This window comes from Ranitomeya variabilis, chromosome 1 (assembly GCF_051348905.1).
Source record: "Ranitomeya variabilis isolate aRanVar5 chromosome 1, aRanVar5.hap1, whole genome shotgun sequence".
Classification (NCBI taxonomy): domain Eukaryota; kingdom Metazoa; phylum Chordata; class Amphibia; order Anura; family Dendrobatidae; genus Ranitomeya; species Ranitomeya variabilis.
This window is the reverse complement of record NC_135232.1, coordinates 647,381,036-647,402,225: the sequence shown is the minus strand read 5'-3', so window position 1 is coordinate 647,402,225 and position 21,190 is coordinate 647,381,036. Positions and strand designations below refer to the sequence as shown.

At 45.7% G+C, this 21,190-nt stretch overlaps 1 protein-coding gene across 1 annotated transcript in view; it reads left to right on the top strand.

Moving 5' to 3' along the window:
- TTC9 (tetratricopeptide repeat domain 9) overlaps nt 1-19,869 on the top strand; it is a 52,884-nt gene extending 33,015 nt beyond the window's left edge. The window contains exons 2-3 of the mRNA XM_077262266.1: nt 9,768-9,950; nt 19,465-19,869. Coding sequence (XP_077118381.1) covers nt 9,768-9,950; nt 19,465-19,544 — 263 coding nt within the window. The 3' untranslated portion in view covers nt 19,545-19,869. The remainder of the gene's footprint in view (nt 1-9,767; nt 9,951-19,464) is intronic.
- Nucleotides 19,870-21,190: the final 1,321 nt, after the last annotated feature.

Genomic DNA, 21,190 nt, shown 5'->3' with positions numbered 1-21,190 from the left:
CTTATAAGTGTATACATTGGTTCTATGCAGCAGCAATGATTGCAGCTCACTCTCTACGCTATGCATACCTACCTAGACATTCTCAGACTCTCTTCTACCTCTGTCCTCCATATCTTCACTCCACGACACGAACAGCGCCACCTCTTTCTATAACAATACCCTCACATCAGCCATAGATTCAGTCGCCCTTCTCATTAATGGCAAAGTGTGATAAATCAATAGGCAACCCTGGCACAACAATCTCAACAAAAAACTTTGACAAGCATCCAGGGCCGCGGAGTGGAATTGGAAGAAAACATGCCTGCCAGACGACTTCACTGCTTTCAAACAAGCTACACTTGCCTTCAAATTAGCCCTCACCTCTGCTAAACAGACCCTTTTCACAACCTTGTATCTTCATTATCCTACAACCCAAAACAACTGTTCAACACATTCAACTCTGTCCTCCGCTCACCACTGCCTCCTCCAACTCCCCTAATCTCTGCCCAGGACTTTGCCACCTACTTCAAAAATAAGATCAACCAAACAAGGTAAACCTTTACTGTTCCACCACCCCAACCACTCTATATACCAGACCTCTTCCTGCCCTTCCCCAATAACCTCCCTCTTCAAGATCACTGAAGGAGAGCTTGCTCACCTCCTTTCCAAATCACACCTCACCACCTGTGCACTTGACCCCATCCCTTCCCACCTGCTCCCCAACCTCACTAACATGCTCATTCCAGCCCCAACCCATCTCTTCAACCTATCCCTATCTTCTGGTACCTTATCTGCCTTCTAACATGCCACCATCACACCCATCCTCAAAAAAACAAACCTTGACCCAACTGCCCAGCTATCGCCCCATATCACTGCTCCCGTTTGCTTACAAACTCTTTGAGCAGCATGTCCATACTCCACTTTCCTCCCACCTCTCATCTAACTCTCTCCTTGACAACCTCCAATCTGGCTTCTGCCCCCACCACTCCACTGAAACTGCCCTGACTAAAATTACTAATGATTTACTCACAGCCAAAGATAACAGACAATTCTCCATCCTTCTCATCCTGTCCTCTGCCTTCGACACAGTCGCCCACTGCCTACTGCTACAGATTCTTTCTTCCCTTGGCATCAAAGACCTTTCCCAGTCCTGGATTGCCTCATACCTTTCCAACCGCACATTTAGCGTTTCACACTCCCACACTACCTCCTCACCCCGCCCCCTCTCTGTTGGAGTCCCTCAAGGCTCTGTCGTGGGGCCTCTACTCTTTTCCATCTATACCCTTGGCCTAGGACAAATCATAAAGTCCCATGGCTTCCAGTACCACCTGTATGCGGACGACACTCAGATCTACCTCTCTGGCCCAGATGTCACCTCTCTGCTGTCCAGAATCCTGGAGTGTCTATCACCCATCTCCTCCTCCTTCACCTCTCGCTTCCTAAAACTCAATGTAGACAAAACCGAACTCATCATCTTTCCTCCATCTCTCGTATCTCCCCTACTCAACCTATCTATTATGGTAAACGGAATCACGCTCTCTCGCTCACCTGAAATCTGCTGCCTCGGAGTCACTCTCGACTCTGCCCTGTCCTTCAAATCGCACGTCCAAACTTTTGCCACCTTCTGTCGCCTCCAACTCAAAAATATTTCCAGAATCCGTCCCTTCTTCAGCCCTCAATCTACTAAAACTCTTGTGCATGCCCTCATCATCTCACGCCTTGATTACTGCAACACCCTCCTCTGTGGCCTCCCCGCTAACTCCCTTGCACCACTCCAGTCTGTCCTCAACACTGCTGCCCGATTATTCCACCACTCCCGTTTCTCATCTCTGCAAATCCCTCCACTGGCTCCCAATTCCCCAACGAATCCAGTTCAAACTACTAACACTGGCCTACAAAGCCATCCACAACCTGTCCCCTCTCAATATCTCTGAACTAATCTCCCAATCTTTCCTCACGTAATCTTCGATCCTCCCAAGACCTCCTACTCTCCTCCACACTTATTTGTTCCTCACTAGTGTTGAGCATTCCGATACTGCAAGTATCGGGTATCGGCCGATATTTGCTGTATCGGAATTCCGATACCGAGTTCCGATATTTTTGCGATATCGGAATCGGAAGTGTGTGGTGCGTATGGTTCCCAGGGTCTGGAGGAGAGGAGACTCTCCTTCAGGCCCTGGGATCCATATTCATGTAAAAAATAAATAATAAAAAATATGGATATACTCACCCCTCCGGCGGACCCTGGACCTTAGCGATGTAACCGGCAGCCTCCGTTCCTAAGAATGAGTGAGTGTAGGGCCTGCGATGATGTCGCGGCTTGTGATTGGTCGCGTGAGCGGTCACATGAGCGGTCACGCGACCAATCACAAGCCGCGACGTCATCAAAGGTCCTTCACTCTGCATTCTTAGGGAACGGAGGCAGACGCTTGGACCGGTGAGAGCCGGGGCCGTCAGAGGGGTGAGTATATCAATTATTTTTTATTTTTATTCTTTATTTTATACATGAATATGGATCCCAGGGCCTGAAGGAGAGTTTCCTCTCCTTCAGACCCTGGGAACCATTCCGATATTTTGTGTCCCAATGATATGCATGGGTATCGGTATCCGATACTTTTTGGGTATCGGCCGATCCAATCCGATACCAATACCTTTGCATATCGGAAGGTATCGCTCAACACTATTCCTCACACAACCGCCTCCAAGATTTCTCCCGAATATCCCTCATTCTCTGGAATTCTACGCCTCAACATGTCCGATTATCCAATACCCTCGGATCCTTCAGACGGAACCTGAAAACCCATCTCTTCAAGAAAGCTTACAGTCTGCAATAATCATTCTGCTGCCTCACCACCACCCGAGCTGCTGCCTCACCTGCACCAGAGCTGCTGCACCCCCGACCTTCTTTCTCTTCCCCATTATCCCGTGGAATGTAAGCCCGCAAGGATAGGGTCCTCACCCCTCTGTATCAGTCTGTCACTAAATTTGTCTACTGTAAACGATATCTATAACCCTGTATGTAACCCCTTCTCATGTACAGCACCATGGAATTAATGGTGCTATATAAATAATATGCGTGAAGCAACTCTCTCCCTCACCCAAAGATCTTTGAAATACATCCAGGCCGTTAGTTGTATATCTGGACCCTTAGTCTCTGTTCACATTTGCATTTGGGGGCTTCTGTTTGTTACTGAAGCCCCAACACTGTATTGGATGCATCACACAAAGGACCCAAACAGTGCCCGGCACCCAGGGCCGGACTGGCCATCGGGCATTTCTGGCAACTGCCAGAAGGGCCGGTCCCTCTAATGGGTTGCTCAGTCACCTCCCTCTTCAGCAGGCACATCAGGCAGCATTCGCTTGCCGTGCACACAGAATCACACTGCAGTGCACTGATGAAACCAACAGGACCGGGGGGCGGCTCTGTGCTGTTCTGTGCCACCCCCTCCCTTAGCCCTGCTGATTTCATTTCCGCTGCGTGATCATGTACACAAGCAGGGGGCGCTGTGCAGGTCCCTGTGCAGAAGTTGTAGGCCTCCCGACACTGTACTGTACCATAGAGTTGTACAAGTGCAGGCCAGCCATCCCAGGATTGCAGACACATGTGATGGGAGGGTGGATGTCACTGCCGGGTTGAGAGGAGCTTCTGTGATGAGGTCAGCCAGCAGAGCAGGGGGCCGGGGCTGGAGGTCGCTGGCAGGGTCGGATCTTGCCTTGTGGTATGTGCAGTCGAGCTGAGGCAGGGTGAGATTTATTGCGCAGCTTGAAGCTTGACACAGATCTGGTCGTGCTGTTAGTGGGGTCATCAGCTCCAGCATGGCCTGATCTGTGTGTAAGAACAAGCTGCAGCAATAACTCACAGCAGACAGCTGTATACAGGATCATAGGCTGATCACTCCTGAGCCTGGCTGCAGGACATCATACACTGCATATATATATATAGCGCCACCATATATCATATCATGTATGTCCTGTAGCCCGATCCAGGAGCGATCAGTCAGTGCATATATCTTAGTATATACAGTGTATAGGAGAATATGTCACTGACATATCCTATACTGTAAAAAAGAGAGCAAGAAGCCGCACCAACAGCTGGTTTATGTCACCTGCACACACTTATTCTATGTTCTCATAATGCGTAACTGCCCATGCAGATATCTGGTGCTCTCCATGAAAAAATCCAAACTTGAAGTACAACAGTCTATTAGAAAATGCGAGCACTCACCATCCGCTAAAATCCACTTCTTTATTATGACGTGTAGTCAAAAGGCAGGACGAATCAGGGAACAAACGTGATTCCACAAGACGACGGCCGTTTCGCGCTGCCGCGCTTCCACGGGTCTTGATCAAGACCTGTGGAAGCGCGGCAGCATGAAACGGCCGTCGTCTTGTGGAATCACGTTTGTTCCCTGATTTGTCCTGCCTTTTGACTACACGTCATAATAAAGAAGTGGATTTTAGCGGATGGTGAGTGCTCGCATTTTCTAATAGACTGTTGATATCCTATACTGTGTGCACAGGCATCTGATCTTATATACAGGATAATCTATGATATAAGACCTAATGTCTATATACATAGTGTAATATATAACACTAGCTGAAGAGCCCGGCGTTGCCCGGGCATAGTAAGTAACTGCCGTCCCACTCTCTCCCTCTGCAGCCCTGCTCTCCACTCGCTGTCCCGCTTTGTCCCTCAACAGCTCTGCAGCCCCGCTGTCTCCCTCCGCAGCCCAGCTGTCCATCCACCGTCACGCTCCCTCCTTCTGCAGCCCCACTCTACAATCACCGTCCCGCATTCTCCCTCCACAGCACCACTCTCCCACTCAGCAGCCCCGCTTTCCACTGGCCGTCCCGCTGTCTCCCTCCGCAGCCCCGCTCTCCAATGGCCGTCCGGCGCTCCATCCACAGCCCCGCTCCACTCGCCATCCCTCTCTGCACTCACCGTCCCGCTCTCCACCCACCGTCCTTCTCTCCATTCATCCATCCACATGAAGTCTGGCATTAGGAGGAACCCAGGGCCAACCGCACCAGCATATGATTTCACAAGGGGTCTGAGGATCTCTTCTCGGTACCTAATGGCAGTCAGGCTACCTATGGCGAGCACATGGAGGGCTGTGCGGTCCTCCAAAGAAATGCCCCCCTCACACCATTACTGACCCACTGCCAAACCGGTCATGCTGAAGGATGTTGCAGGCAGCAGATCGCTCTCCACGGCGTCTCCAGACTCTTTCTCGTCTGTCACATGTGCTCAGTGTGAACCTGCTTTCATCTGTGAAGAGCACAGGGCGCCAGTGGCGAATTTGCCAATCCTGGTGTTCTGTGGCAAATGCCAAGCGTCCTGCACGGTGTTGGGCTGTGAGCACCACCCCCATCTGTGGACGTCGGGCACTCAGACCATACTCATGGTGTCGGTTTCTAACCGTTTGTGCAGACGCATGCACATTTGTGGCCTGCTGGAGGTCATTTTGCAGGGCTCTGACAGTGCTCCTCCTGTTCCTCCTTGCACAAAGGCTGAGGTAGCGGTCCTGCTGTTGGGTTATTGCCCTTCTACGGCCCCCTCCACGTCTCCTGGTAGCGCCTCCAGCCTCTGGACACAACGCTGGCAGACACAGGTAACCTTGCCACAGTTCGCATTGATGTACCATCCTGGATGAGCTGCACTACCTGAGCCACTTGTGTGGGTTGTACAGTCCGTCTCATACTACCACGAGTGTGTAAGCACAACCAACATTCAAAAGTGACCAAAACATCAGCCAGAAAGCATTGGTACTGAGATGTGGTCTGTGGTCCCCGCCTGCAGAACCACTCCTTTATTGAGTGTATCTTGGTAATTGCCAATAATTTCATCTGTTGTCTATTCCATTTGCACAACAGCACGTGAAATTGATTGTCAATCAGTGTTGCTTCCTAAGTGGACAGTTTGATTTCACAGAAGTTTGATTTACTTGGAGTTATATTCTGTTGTTTAAGTGTTCCCTTTATTTTTTTGAGCGGTGTATATAACTGTACTGTGATCTCTTATATGTTCTGCAGAGGTGATATCTACCAGTATATGGTCACGATATGGCGGTAACACAGATCTTGGCCTTTGTAGAGATTTTTGGTGGCTTAGTGGTTAGCACTGTTGCTCTGCAGCACTGGGGTCCTGAGTTCAATTACTACGAAGGACAACATCAGCAAGGAACTTGTATGTTCTCCCGGTGTTTGCGTGTGTTTCTTCCGGGTACTCTGGTTTTCTCCCACACTCCAATGACTCATAGGGAATGTAGATTGTGAGCCCCAATGGGGACAGTAAAGGTAACATCTGTAAAGTGCTGTGGAATTAATGGTGCTATATCAGTGAGTAAAATAGATAAATATTAGCTCAGTGGGTATATGACTCTTTGCATCATTGTCCATCAGCTATATGAAGGTGCCGCAGCATCATCTTCATTATCTATGAGACCCAGCTCTGTGTGTAAAATAGCAGCTTTGCCCGATCCTGCACCTAAGAGCAATAAAAAGGACTGAGCTGCAATACTGGGCACAGCTCTGTTATATAGTCGTGTTACACGCACCTCACTTCTTGTGACCTATAGGTGCACATAGATATTACATATTCACCATGTGACAAGTGGGCCTGTGTACCTTCAAATGCCAGGGCTGAATTTTAGTCCCAGTCCGGCCCTGCCGGCACCTCTCTCCATAGGCCGATGTGAGCACACCATCAGAGGTGAAGAGGGGTGTCCCTACTTTTTGCTCATGAATAAAGAGTTGGAAGAAAAATGTCTCATGAAACAGAATTCGGATAACCTCCTGATATTTGGGATGATCGCGTTATCGTAGCCATAATGGTAGCAGCCGCAGCCATATTGACCATTTGCTGTGTAGCGGTCAGTGCTATTTTCTTCCATTATTTTCTTACTTGCCGTGGTCAGTGCACATCTTTCCAGGTAATGGGAGAAATTGCCGGTTGCTTGTAAAGTGTCATGGCCGCCTGTAATAGCAGGCTTGGATTCCTGCTTGTACTAGTGTGTAATTCAGCCTCACATTGCCAAGTTAGATTACAGAGTATTTCCTCCAAAATAATGGTGGATTTGATATTGCTTTTGTCCAGGTAGGCAGGCTGTGGCTGACATATTCGCCACTGGGGTCTCTGATGGGCATTCCGAATCTATCTAAGTTTGTGAATCTGACCTGAAGTGTTCTGTCTCCTTAGGGTAGGGAACATGATCTGTCGCTATTAATGCTTCAGCAGAATATGCACATATGACATAAGGTAAGAGGCCTCATGTTCCATCGGCCACGCCTGGCTCAGGAATCCACCCCGAAGTTGTGTGTCCTGCTTTATCTCTGGTATAAGTGCGATGATGTATAGTTTGGTGACTGCAGAGCCCCATCATGTCTCTGGGGGAATTTATCAAGGCATTTGTGCCAAATTTAGTTTTACATTGATTGAACCAAAACCTTTCTGATGTCCGCACCTCTCGACCCTTTTATAATATGCGTGGGCACGTGGCACACCTCTCTGATGATTCTTATTTTCATACACCATGCTGCTCTCAGCATTACCTGCTGACAGATCCCCTTTAAAAACATTAGCAGTCATCAAGTTATATTAATTTCTATGCAGGTCATGGATCTCTGTGCTACCTTATATGTAAGTTGTGTGTTTTGCTCCTTTAAAAAGCGGTTCTGCAACAGCCAAGGTAACGCAGAGATCCATGACCTTCATAGAAATGAATACACTGTAACTTGATGACTGCTAATGTTTTTTAAAGGTTTTTCCTACTCCTATGAGCAGCATGTTGTAGGGGCAGAGACCCGGATTCCAGCGATGTCACTTACTGGGCTGCTTGCTGCAGTTTTGATAAAAATGACTGTTTTCTCTGGTCTTGTGCTGAGGATGTAAAATCTGCAGCCACTCCATTTATTTTCTCTGCCACGTGTGCATGACATTTCTTAAAAATGTAATTCACTGTGTGAATTCACACTTTGCCGATTTTGATTCAGAGATTTTTGCAACTGAAAGTTGGTTTAATTGATACACATGGGATCTTTGCAGAATCTTCTGCACCGTGTGAACTCACACTTATCCTCTGGGTGTACATCCCACGTCTATATACCCTTCTTGTACCGGTGCTGTGCACTGTTTTTCTGAAATGTAGGACTGGTTGCTGCCAGCCTGGATGATGATTTCATATGATGACTGATACTTAGTACATCCAGAGCTTCACAAGAATAAATATGGGAGCAAACGAGGAACAACTACTGGAAATCTTGACTATACGATAACAGCTTTCCCCCGTGAGAATATGGATGTGCAGCCTCTGATAACTCTAACCGCTGTTCCCTGGAGTATGGTGGTGAAATTTCATATCCATTGTACAGGTTACTATTGTAATACATAGCAGATCCGCCCCCAAAACACACATTCCCAGTACAGCAGCCCTAAAAGATGCGCCAAACTCGTTAAAAGTCCTGTGCCATTTAACGTATCTTACCCCAGCAGAGTCCTTTTTTTCACGGCTGGGAGTAAGAAACATCGGAATCGATCAGTCAGCCCCCCACCAAGTATGAGGTGTATTAAAATGCTATTCTCACCTGCGTAGAAGGTTATTATGGGATAGTAAACCTTTGCAAATTTACAGCCGTTCTTGAGATATTAACACTTAAATGCTGTTTACAGCTCGTTACCTAGTTGACCGACCACCCCTGCTGTCGAGCTTGTAAGCAATGCGGTATAAATAACTGGCATTATAAAGTAATTGTGCTCTCCTGCAATGACGGCCAGCTTCTTTACAGCGCTTACAAGGTCAATAGAAAAGAGCTTGTAAGCTCTGCACATGTTCTGTATGTAGCAGTGGTCGGTCTCCAAGGCAATAAGTTGTAAACAACACAAGTGTTAATATCTCAAGAACAGTTGAAAATTTTAATAACCAGTAAATTGCAAAATTGCTTGTCTTTACGGATTGTGTTTCTTTGAGACTTCGGCCGAGGACACAGAAACTCTATTTTTCTATATTCTAATGATTACCTGTAACAATTCCAATGCATTTGTACTATTAATTATACCATGTATAATGTGCCATTGTCAGTCCTTGTGCTCTTCTGGTACATTCTGGAACATATATATTTTTTTTTTTAACATTCTTTTTCTGAAATTGCTTGGTCTCCACATTGTTACCTTGACTTGTATTGCTAATATTGGCGCTTTGGTGTTATCGACCCCTGAAGTTCAGACTCGTTCTCCTGTTTTAAAGGGAATCGGTCAGCAGGTGTTTACTTTGGATTGTGAGAGCAAAATGATGTAGGTGCAGAGAGCCTGATTCCAGCAATGTGTCACTTACTGGGCTGCTTGGTGCAGTTTCGACACAATCCTTGTTTTCTCTTCTGTAAATCTGGCAGTTCTCAAATGCTGAGCTTTGTATAACCCCATCCACACCACTGGCAGATTATGGTATACACTGTACATTTATAAGCAAGCTGACAATCAGTGGTGGGGGCGGGGTTACACCAAGCAGCTGGACTTGCCTGCACCTGGCATCTAGTCATGCAGTGATAATCTCCTGCTGATAAAACACCAATTGCATTGAAACTACAGTAAGCTGCTATGCAAGTGAAACATCCCCGGAATCAGGCTTTCTGCACCTACATCATGGTGCTCTCAGATTAAATAGCAAACACCTGCTGGCAGGTTCTTTACAAATTTTTCATAAAGTGATTTTTTTCACATATTCCCTAAAAAAAAATGCATTTGTCAGCCTTTTTCACATTCTGTGTCTAACAAAATGACCGTTTCCCCACAGCGTGTCTTCTGCAAGCTGAGCTGGTGAACTATGAGCGGGTTAAGGAATACTGTCTGAAGGTTCTCAAGAAGGAAGGAGAGAACTTCAAGGCCCTGTACAGGTCTGGAGTCGCCTTCTACCACCTGGGAGACTATGACAAAGCACTGTTCTACTTGAAGGAAGCCAAGAGCCGGCAGCCAACAGGTACAATAACTACAAGATCGGGCAATGTAAATGTTACGCTTCTTCCGAGGACTGAAGTACTCCTGATAAGACGGGTGGGAAGAGGTCTTTATTTGGAAATGAGTGAGGCAGTGGAATGGATACTGATAACCTTGGACAATTCTCCCTTCCCCCATATCTGCTTGGAATCCATTACTTTTCACAGTTGAGCCACTTCACAACCTTCAGGCCCATTCTATCATGCTATTTTTGTGAGGCCGGTAAAAGTAGAGAGCCCGGGATAAAGCGACAACAGCCGGAGCGGAGATGGAAGTCAGATGTGAGCACACCGCCGCTTCTATTATGTCAGTACTGGCAGGCTCCTGTGTCTGCAGGGTATAAAGCCAAATCTATGGGTAAAAGGTGTAACGTATCCCATCTGTTTATCACGGGTCTACCTGCTCGGACCCCAAAATTCCCTATAAACAGTTACTAGGGATGATGGAAGTTTTCAGCTTCCTGTGATACTGTAGCCATGCGCTCAACTCTGCCAAGTCATTGAAATTGCTGTTTCCCCACCAGCCTGTGATGGATGTTCTGCTATTTCACAAAGGGTTACACGAGAGCCAGGAAGCTGTGCAGCGCTCTTCTCCGTCTGCTCCCTCTGACAATACAGTGTATAGTCTATGCATTGGTCTCCGCTGATCAAACATTAAAGGGATTTTTCAGGATCCACAACTATTTAGCTTTACTTACCAGAAGCGCTGTCACTCTACCGCTCCGATGCTCCCCAGTCCCCGCCAGTTTCTGCAGCCAATCGCTGGCCTCAGCGGTGACCGATGATTGGCCACAGAGAAGGAAATAAAGACCGGTGGGTGGTTGCACTATAGGGTTCATTGGATAAGTTGGAGTTATTTTGTGGCAATTCCACCTTCAGCCAGTTTCTTGTTGATCCTGGTAAACTCCTTTATTGGCCTATCCAGGTTCAGACAGCCATATTGAGGAATGGACCAGTCACAACAGTAAATTGCGAACGAGACTGGTTTGTGGCGGAACTGGTCTTATATTGTGTGTACGAGTCTGGTCAGCAGAATGGTGCACCCTGGCTATAAGGAGCTATGTGCGGTACGTGGTGCACACAGACAACACATGGACTGAATATATGCTTGTCTGAACGAGCCCTTAGGGTCCGTATGCGCCACAGACCCATTATAGCCAGAGTGCCAATGCACATGGTCGATCTTTCCATGCAGACTCCTAGTATGTGTGAAAAAAACTGCAGCATACACTTTTGTTCCATGTCAGGGACAATGAAATGCAGCTCCATCACCCTTTTGAGCACACGCTGCTGAGCCAGTCACGTCCGCAATTTGTGTTTGCGACTGACCGAATTTTTTCAATGCGCCTGTCTAAACCCCAACATTCATGAGATACGCTGCTGCAGCCTATTGGCAGGTCCAGCTACATTTGGTAAGATCTGTTGAGAACCTGATGTTTGTGGTAGTCGTACACCCAGTATTAGCAGAAGTCTCTATAATCAGCTGGATCCCTAGAGAAGAATGTCATCTCTATGGCCAACTTTAGGCCAGGTCTCCCATCGGACTCCTGGAAAGCTCCATGATGATGGGAGTGTGATCTACAGTCCTTTCTTTCACATTTCACCATAGTTTTGCGATGAGGCGTTTGGCTGTGCTGTTTTCACAAGTAAACCCTGCCAACTAACAGGTTTCACATGCAGAAGAACGTGCAGATAAAAAGGGTATTGCGAAACCTGTACGTCCCGCTACCGATGACTACACATGATCCCACCCCTGCCTAAGGTTACATTTATTTATTTTTTTAGAACTACTGAATGATTAACTATTGAGCTGCAGCCCGAAATTATGAGCTGTAGGTGACACATTCAGGAGCACTACAAAGAGACTGCTCAGAGGTTGAGGTGCAGCCTGACAACTGTGTTTGGTGGAGCACAATGAACAGAGCATATATACAGTTGTGGCCAAAAGTATTGACACCCCTGCAATTCTGTCAGATAATACTCAGTTTCTTCCTGAAAATGATTGCAATCACAAATTCTTTGGTATTATTATCTTCATTTAATTTGTCTTAAATGAAAAAACACAAAAGAGAATAAAGCAAAACATTGATCATTTCACACAAAACTCCAAAAATGGGCCAGACAAAAGTATTGGCACCCTCAGCCTAATACTTGATTGCACAACCTTTAGCCAAAATAACTGCGACCAACCGCTTCCGGTAACCATCAATGAGTTTCTTACAATGCTCTGCTGGAATTTTAGACCATTCTTCTTTGACAAACTGCTCCAGGTCCCTGATATTTGAAGGGTGCCTTCTCCAAACTGCCATTTTTAGATCTCTCCACAGGTGTTCTATGGGATTCAGGTCTGGATTCATTGCTGGCCACCTTAGAAGTCTCCAGTGCTTTCTCTCAAACCATTTTCTAGTGCTTTTTGAAGTGTGTTTTGGGTCATTGTCCTGCTGGAAGACCCATGACCTCTGAGGGAGACCCAGCTTTCTCACACTGGGCCCTACATTATGCTGCAAAATTTGTTGGTAGTCTTCAGTCTTCATAATGCTATGCACACGGTCAAGCAGTCCAGTGCCAGAGGCAGCAAAGCAACCCCAAAACATCAGGGAACCTCCGCCATGTTTGACTGTAGGGACCGTGTTCTTTTCTTTAAATACCTCTTTTTTTCTCCTGTAAACTCTATGTTGATGCCTTTGCCCAAAAAGCTCTACTTTTGTCTCATCTGACCATGGAACATTCTTCCAAAACGTTTTAGGCTTTTTCAGGTAAGTTTTGGCAAACTCCAGCCTGGCTTTTTTATGTCTCGGGGCAAGAAGTGGGGTCTTCCTGGGTCTCCTACCATACAGTCCCTTTTCATTCAGATGCCGACGGATAGTAGGGGTTGACACTGTTGTAACCTCAGACTGCAGGGCAGCTTGAACTTGTTTGGATGTTAGTCGAGGTTCTTTATCCAACATCCGCACAATCTTGCGTTGAAATCTCTTGTCAATTTTTCTTTTCCGTCCACATCTAGGGAGGTTAGCCACAGTGCCATGGGCTTTAAACTTCTTGATGACACTGCGCACGGTAGACACAGGAACATTCAGGTCTTTGGAGATGGACTTGTAGCCTTGAGATTGCTCATGCTTCCTCACAATTTGGTTTCTCAAGTCCTCAGACAGTTCTTTGGTCTTCTTTCTTTTCTCCATGCTCAATGTGGTACACACCAGGACACAGGACAGAGGTTGAGTCAACTTTAATCCATGTCAACTGGCTGCAAGTGTGATTTAGTTATTGCCAACACCTGTTAGGTGCCACAGGTAAGTTACAGGTGCTGTTAATTACACAAATTAGAGAAGCATCACATGATTTTTCGAACAGTGCCAATACTTTTGTCTACCCCCTTTTTTATGTTTGGTGTGAAATTATATCCAATTTGGCTTTAGGACAATTCTTTTTGTGTTTTTTCATTTAAGACAAATTAAATGAAGATAATAATAACAAAGAATTTGTGTTTGCAATAATTTTCAGGAAGAAACTGAGTATTATCTGACAGAATTGCAGGGGTGTCAATGCTTTTGGCCACAACTGTATGGGGCTCCTGACCCAGCTATGACACCTCATAGACATATACAGTACTTTACAAAAGTTTTAGGCAGGTGTAGAAAAAATGCTGCTCAGTAAGAAAGCTTTAAAGGATAGAAGTGTTAATTGTATCTTGTTTTATCAATTAAGTGAATTTACAAAAGCGAAATCTAAATCATATCAATATTTGGTGTGACCGCTCTCTGCCTTCATCAAAGCATCAGTTCTTCTAGGTACGCTTGCACTCAGTTTTAGAAGGAACTCTGCCCAGAGTTTGTTCTAAACGTCTTGGAGAAGTAACCACAGATCTTCTGTGCATGTCGCTTGTGGAAATCCTTCTTTCTCTTCATGTAATCCCAGACAGACTGGATGACAATGACATCAGAGCTCTGTGGGGCCATATTATCACTTTCAGGACTTCTTGTTCTTCTTTTATAGTTGTTTTTAATAACACTGGTTGTATTTTTGGGTCATTGTCCCCAGAAGGATTTGCACAAGAGGCATCCACACAAGATCTGTGGTTGGTTATTCAAGATGTTTGGAACAACCTCACTGTTCCTTCAAAAAGTGTATCTAGAAGAAATGATGCTTTAATGCTGTTAAGAAGGCAAAGGGCGGTCACATCAAATATTGGTTAGGTTTCTCCTTTGTTCATTTACATTATATTTTCATCAATGAAAATATAAACCATTAACACTATTTTTTTTTTTTAAAGCGTTCTTACTCTGCAGCATTTTTTGTTTTTCACATCTGCATAAGACTTTTGCACAGTACTCTATCAGTGTGTTGAATCGGGTCAGTCAGTCCGTTCTTCACCGTCCTTATGCAGCCCACAAAACACAGATGTGATTCTGGCCTTAGGCTTCTGGTGTAGGCTCATATCGGAAAATCATTATTGCCAATGCTGAGAATCCCTTCCCTTACTCAGCAGAGGACAGCACGAGGGTATTTCACATTCCCTTCCGCCTATATGCAATCGTCTGGTCTGTACTGGTCAGTGAAGCTATTCAGCTGTCAGGGTAGTCAGTAATTGCTATGCAAGTCCTACAAGTGACTGCTCCGCACTTTCAGCATTCTTTAGTGTATCCTGGGTCGCTCATGCAGGATATCCTTTTTGATGTATAGCCTCCAAGTAGCTCAGAGGCTCAGGATAATCAAAACCATACACAGTAATCCACGCTATAACTGGTTAATGAGTGACAAGAGCTGTTGTACTGCACATCTGTACCCCCCACCAACACATTTTTCCACAATGTCATCGCTGTCAGTGTCCCACAAGGGTTGGTAATCTCTAGGCACCTGGATCCCTGTCACTATGGATGGTGGAATAGGAAAGTCTAATCATAGACTGTATAAGAAAATATGAAATTGTTGCATTCTATCACTGTAAATTATAGTATTTTATACAGGAGTTGGATCATATCCGAAAGATCTCACTCCACTCATCACTAAATCATTAAATCATTCCTAAGTAACAATATAAAGGTGCTGTCCAGTGAAAACAAGTTATCATCTTCCATAGACTAGGCGACAACTTGCTGATCAATGAACGTCCTACAGGTGGGACCTGCACCAATCAGCAGATCTAGCATGCCCAACGCTGCTCTATTCATTCTCTATGGGGCTGCCAGAAAAAGCTGAGCGCAGCACTGGTAAGTACCACAGGGAAGGAATGTAGTGGCAGGTAAGATGCAGAGTGCAGCACAGGTAAGCAATACAGAGAATGAATGGAGTATCAGGTTGGATGCAGAGAGCAGTACAGGTAAGCCCCACAGAAAATGAATAAGGCAGCATTGGTAGGCCCTACAGAGAATGAATGGAGCACCAGGTTTGGATGCACAGTGCAGCACCAGAAGGCCCCATAGAGAATGGAAGGAGCAACGGGTTGGATGCACAGTGCAGAACCAGTAGGCCCCATAGAGAATGAAAGGAGCGGCAGGTTGGATGCACAGTGCAGCACCAGTAGGCCCCACAGAGAATGGAATGAGCGGCAGGTTTGGATGCACAGTGCAGCACCAGTAGGCCCCACAGAGAATGGAAGGAGAGGCAGGTTGGATGCATAGTGCAGCACCAGAAGGCCCCACAGAGAATGGAAGAAGCGGCAGGTTGGATGCACAGTGCAGCACCATATTCTGCAGCGCTTTACAACTTATAGAGGGGACTTGTACAGACAATAGACATTACAGCATAACAGAAATCACAGTTCAAAACAGATACCAGGAGGAATGAGGGCCCTGCTCGCAAGCTTACAAACTATGAGGAAAAGGGGAGACACGAGAGGTGGATGGTAACAATTGCTTTAGTTATGGAATTGCTTTTAGAGAATGGAAGGAGCGGCAGGTGTGGATGCACAGTGCAGCACCAGTAGGCCCCACAGAGAATGGAATGAGCGGCAGGTTTGGATGCACAGTGCAGCACCAGTAGGCCCCACAGAGAATGGAAGGAGAGGCAGGTTGGATGCATAGTGCAGCACCAGAAGGCCCCACAGAGAATGGAAGAAGCGGCAGGTTGGATGCACAGTGCAGCACCAGTAAGCCCCACAGAGAATGGAAGGAGAGGCAGGTGTGGATGCACAGTGCAGCACCAGTAGGCCACACAGAGAATGAATGGAACAGCAGATTAGATGCAGTGCGCAGCAGCGGTATGTCCCACAGAGAAGGAATGGAGCAGCAGGTTAAATTCAGAGCATAGCACCTGTAAGCCCCACAGAAAATGAATGGAGCGGCAGGTTAGATGCAATGCGCAGCATTGGTAAGCCCCGCAGAGATTAAATGGAGTGGCAAGTTGGATTCAGAGTGTAGCATCTATAAGCCCCACAGAAAATGAATGGAGCGGCAGGATGCACAGTGCAGCAACGGTAAGCCCTACAGAGAATGAATGGAGTAGCAGATTAAATGCAGTGCGCAACAGCGGCAAGCACCACAGAGAATGAATGGAGCAGCAGGTTGGATCCAGAGCGCAGCATCGGTACGTCCCACAGATAGATGGAGCGACAGGATGCACAGTGCACCACTGGTATTCTCCTACAGAGAATGAATGGAGCGATGGTCGGATATGTGCACTGCTGCTAATTGCCGAACGACCATTTATAAGAACGTCTGTTCCGATCATGATGTAAACATGCTGCCAATCACCTAAACGCTGCTTTATCCATTGACCATACACTTTATTAGCTGACAGCCATTCCTAGGTCTCCCCACATACACGATCTGTTCAGTTGAGTGTGCATATGTTGTCATTGAGAAGATGAGTGAAACTCAATATGTCCTATTTATTCCCCCAAATTTGTGAGCAGATCATCATTTGCACATTAGACTGAAATCAGCAGGTTCAGCCAAAACCTTTACCCTGCACCATACCGCTTGCAGTTTGGGCGCGGTGCTCTCTGGTATCAGAGGGGCTCTCCGAGACATAATCCTCACCTATCCTGTGCCTGTAGAGACCCTGCAGAAGAGGACGGCACTTGTCTCACTAGCATTACTAATATATGTGTTATCATTCTTCATATCACCCTGTAAGTCACGACCATGTACATCATGCGCACATTTATTAGTCAGGGGTGACCACATAGATTTGGCCCAATAATAATGGAAGCTCATGTGTGAATTGTAATTTTTTTCAGATGACATAACTTGTCGCCACCATATACGCCAGGAACAGCTCCCGTTGTATATGTGGATGAAGGCGGTAACAGACGCCTAACCATTAGTGATGAATGAACGTGCTCGCATAAGGTGATATCAGAGTATCTTCTGCATGCTCGAAAAATGTTCTAGTTCCCGCAGCTGTATGCCTCGTCGCTGTTAGGCAATCCCTGCATGTGTTGCGGCTGTCTAACAAACAGTCGCGAGACATGTGGCCACAGGTAATTGAACTTAGTATTCGAGCACGTCGAAGATACTTGGTTAGCACCCGAGCATGCTCAGATAACACCTTATCCTAGCACGTTCACTCACCACTACTAATCCGTTCTGGTTTTTGTTTTTTGTGATGCATACAGACCTGATGGAGGCCAAAAGAACAATCTTCTCGCCTCCATCTGACCTCTATGGGCACATTTTGTATAAAAATTGTGAGCCGGATCTGAAAGAAAAATACATTTACGGAAAAATGTTTAACAGACACTCTGCATCTTTGTTCAGCAGTATGCTCTTAATTTCTGGCTGTGGAATAACTCCAACTCTCCACAGGTTCTGAGCGAAGGTATAATGGACCCACAGATTAGAGACCATTGTTGTAATGCATCGATGGCAGACTGGGAGGCAATATCTGCTGTACATCTCTGTCCCCATACATCCCCTGTAGTGTGTGCATAAGGCCCCCCATACAGATCAGGCTAACGTCTGAGGATATCCAGGAATTTGGCCAGCGATCCTACTGTCTGTGACTCAGTGCAGACAAGGACCAGGCATGTCCGCTGCTGGACTGTCGATCCTTTTGTTTTCTTCAGTGGTAACTTTTTTGGCAGCGCCTCTCTCAGAGAAAACAGTTTGTTGAAATTTGAAGCAACTTCCTCAATGTGCAGGTCAGTCACTGAGTGCCGTGCCATACAAAGCAAGTGTCAGCTATTACATACCCCCTTACATGCTGTGATCAATCGCAGCATCTAAGGGGGTTAACATCACTCACATAATCATTTCTCCTTGTGTAATTAGTATATGACGGACCACCATCCAGCCATACATTTCTGCTTCTGTGCGCCCAGTGATAACCCACAATCATGTCAGGGCTAGGATTAGATTAATTCTCTTGAACAGGGAGTATGCTATCTGGTTCTCTGATCTAATATTAACCCCTTCCTGACTAAGAGAACTTTAATTATGTGCATTTTTTTCTATTATTTCTAATGTACTGAAAACCTTGGGGAAAAAGACATTCACAGAAAACACGGACATATAATGATGTACATCCTACATCTGGAAGGGTTTAACTCATGCGGCCAATAGTTTGTGTATTGGCAGTAGATGTCAGCTACAGCCAGGATCAGAAATGGTTTAGATCCCAGCACCCCTCACATGTCATGAACGCTATTAAGTGGTAATTCCTGTATTTTACAAGTTTACAAGTCACAAAATGAAAACACAATAAATAGATCAAGGTGGGCAAGGTTGATATATATCACAACATGAATTCGAAACACACGATTGCAGTCAGGTATATTATTCTCTGATACTCTCCAGGGTTTCAGAGATTCTAAATAGTGATGAGCGAGGATGCTCAGGTGCTAACTGTGACTTCGGCGTGCTCGAAAAATATGTTTGAGTCCCCGCGGCTGCATGTATTGCGGATGTCGAACAGCCATGAAACATGCAGCCACATTATTATTTATTGTTATAGCGCCATTTATTCCATGGCGCTTTACATGTGAGGAAGGGGTATACATAATAAAAACAGGTACAATAATCTTAAACAATACAAGTCATAACTGGTACAGGAGGAGAGAGGACCCTGCCCGCGAGGGCTCACAATCTACAAGGGATTGGTGAGAATACAGTAGGCGAGCCACATGGATTCAAACATATTTTTCAAGCACGCCGAAGTCACTCGATTAGCACCCGAGCATGCTCGCTCATCTCTAATTATACATTTTAAGGATCTATCTCTTCCCAACGCTGCTAGAGGTGATTGACAGGTCTCAGTATGGGAGAGCCTTATCAGAGGCGCAGGGAGAAGCCGTCCAGGAACTGCGCTCAAATAGTCTTGACTATTCCTATGATCCCTGGCCGGATCTTTAAAAAGTATATTATCTGGGGAAAATAATTTGTTCCCTTTGGAAAAGTCCATGGCTGTGTTCAATAGACTGTGGGGTATTAATGAGAATCATTGCGTAGGACAATGGATGACCACAGTCACCTCTAGTCTTTTGGTTGCTGCTACATCTATGAGATGGTAGATTTGATCCGTCGGTTCCATATTACTGATTTGTTTCTCGTCTTTCTACAGATACCAACGTCATCCGATACATCCAGTTGGCAGAAATGAAGCTCAGTAGATGTTCCCAAAGAGAAAAGGAGCTATCTTAAATCCAATTTCCATTTGCCATTGGGATCACATGACTGTTTTATCACTGCGAGCTGTGCGGGTCGGGGGTCCTCCAGTTCTGACCAGTACCACTGCTTTTTATCGTTTTTGTTTTGTTTAAGGGGTACCCAGCTGGATGCATCTTTGCTTAATCCCCTGAAACCTTACTGCCAAGAGGGCCAGGAGCTGCTACAAAGGACCTGGAAACGTGATCTATGCTGTAATTCTGTTGTGCACCCTGCATCCGCTGTGTAGAAAAGGGAAGGGAGGGTTGATGTCTCCGGGGTGCAAGTTTCACATTAAACCTGCATATATTTTTTAAATCTGCTTACGGTTCCAACTGTTGATGTTCGTAGGGTCTCCTGCACCGTGCAAAGCCTTTTTACCCTGGCTTGATTCCTCCTTCACATTATTCAAATTGCCTCTTCAGAGAAATAGAGGACTTGAACTCTATAGTGCCACCTGTTGGAAGTAGCGATCCTACAAGTCACAATCAACCCTCTAACGAGTCATGCAATATGACTTAGGATAAAAGCCAAATCAGTATCTCAATTCGCAGACACGGTGTTTCGGGCTGTTGGCCCTCGTCAGTGCGAAGCATGAGAACTGATTTGGCTAGGTGAGAGGCTCTGGACTGGGGTCTAAGGGGTAGCGTTTCTCCTTATGGAGAGTGACATACCAGCTGGCTTGTCACTCTCCATAAGGAGAAACGCTACCCCTTAGACCCCCCTCCTTCACATTAGGCACCGAGAGATCGGTAATTGTTAAAAACGGGTCTACTAAGAGAGAATAGCTCCATGCCAATTAAGTCTGGAGACAAAAAAATGTGCAGGACGGGGAAGAAAACAGGCACTTAGTAATCTGCAGCCACCTAGAGTAAATGTGTGTGCAAATTGTCATTTGGACTGGGCCTCATTCCAGATACCAGTGCGCTCACCATCACGTGCAGGTTATCCGTACACTACAACCTATAGAAACAGCAACTTCTTTAATAAAACCTGTTTTTTGCTCAATCTAGATAGTTTCTGGTAATTGGGAAAGATCTTGTTCCGTTTCATGATCTGGGGGCCGCTCCTGAGAATGGCCAGGACACGTACCTGACACCCGGCCTTTATTATGTTGGAACCTACAATTTCTGCCTTTTATGACTGCAGTTGGCCTCACTGAGTTAATTAACTTGAATGAAAGGGATTCTCTTGATATAGCAGGGAGACAGAGGTGCAGTTTTCAGATTTGACCTGCACCAGATTAATACTGGTTTTGTATTGCTTGACTTGAAGTAGGGATTGGACTTGTGCTTATCTCTAGTAGAAGCTAAAAGTTGCTGTATACTTTAGATAAGCGTTTGCTGCTATTCGTCCATATACAAGTGCCCCTCACTAAATTAGAATATCATCAAAAAGTTAATTTATTTCAGTTCTTCAATACAAAAAGTGAAACTCATATATTATATAATGAGTCATTACAAACAGAGTGATCTATTTCAAGTGTTTATTTCTGTTAAGGTTGATGATTATGGCTTACAGCCAATGAAAACCCAAAAGTCATTATCTCAGTAAATTAGAATAATTAACAAAACACCTACAAAGGCTTCCTATGCATTGAAAAAGGTCCCTTAGTCTGTTTCAGTAGGCTCCACAATCATGGG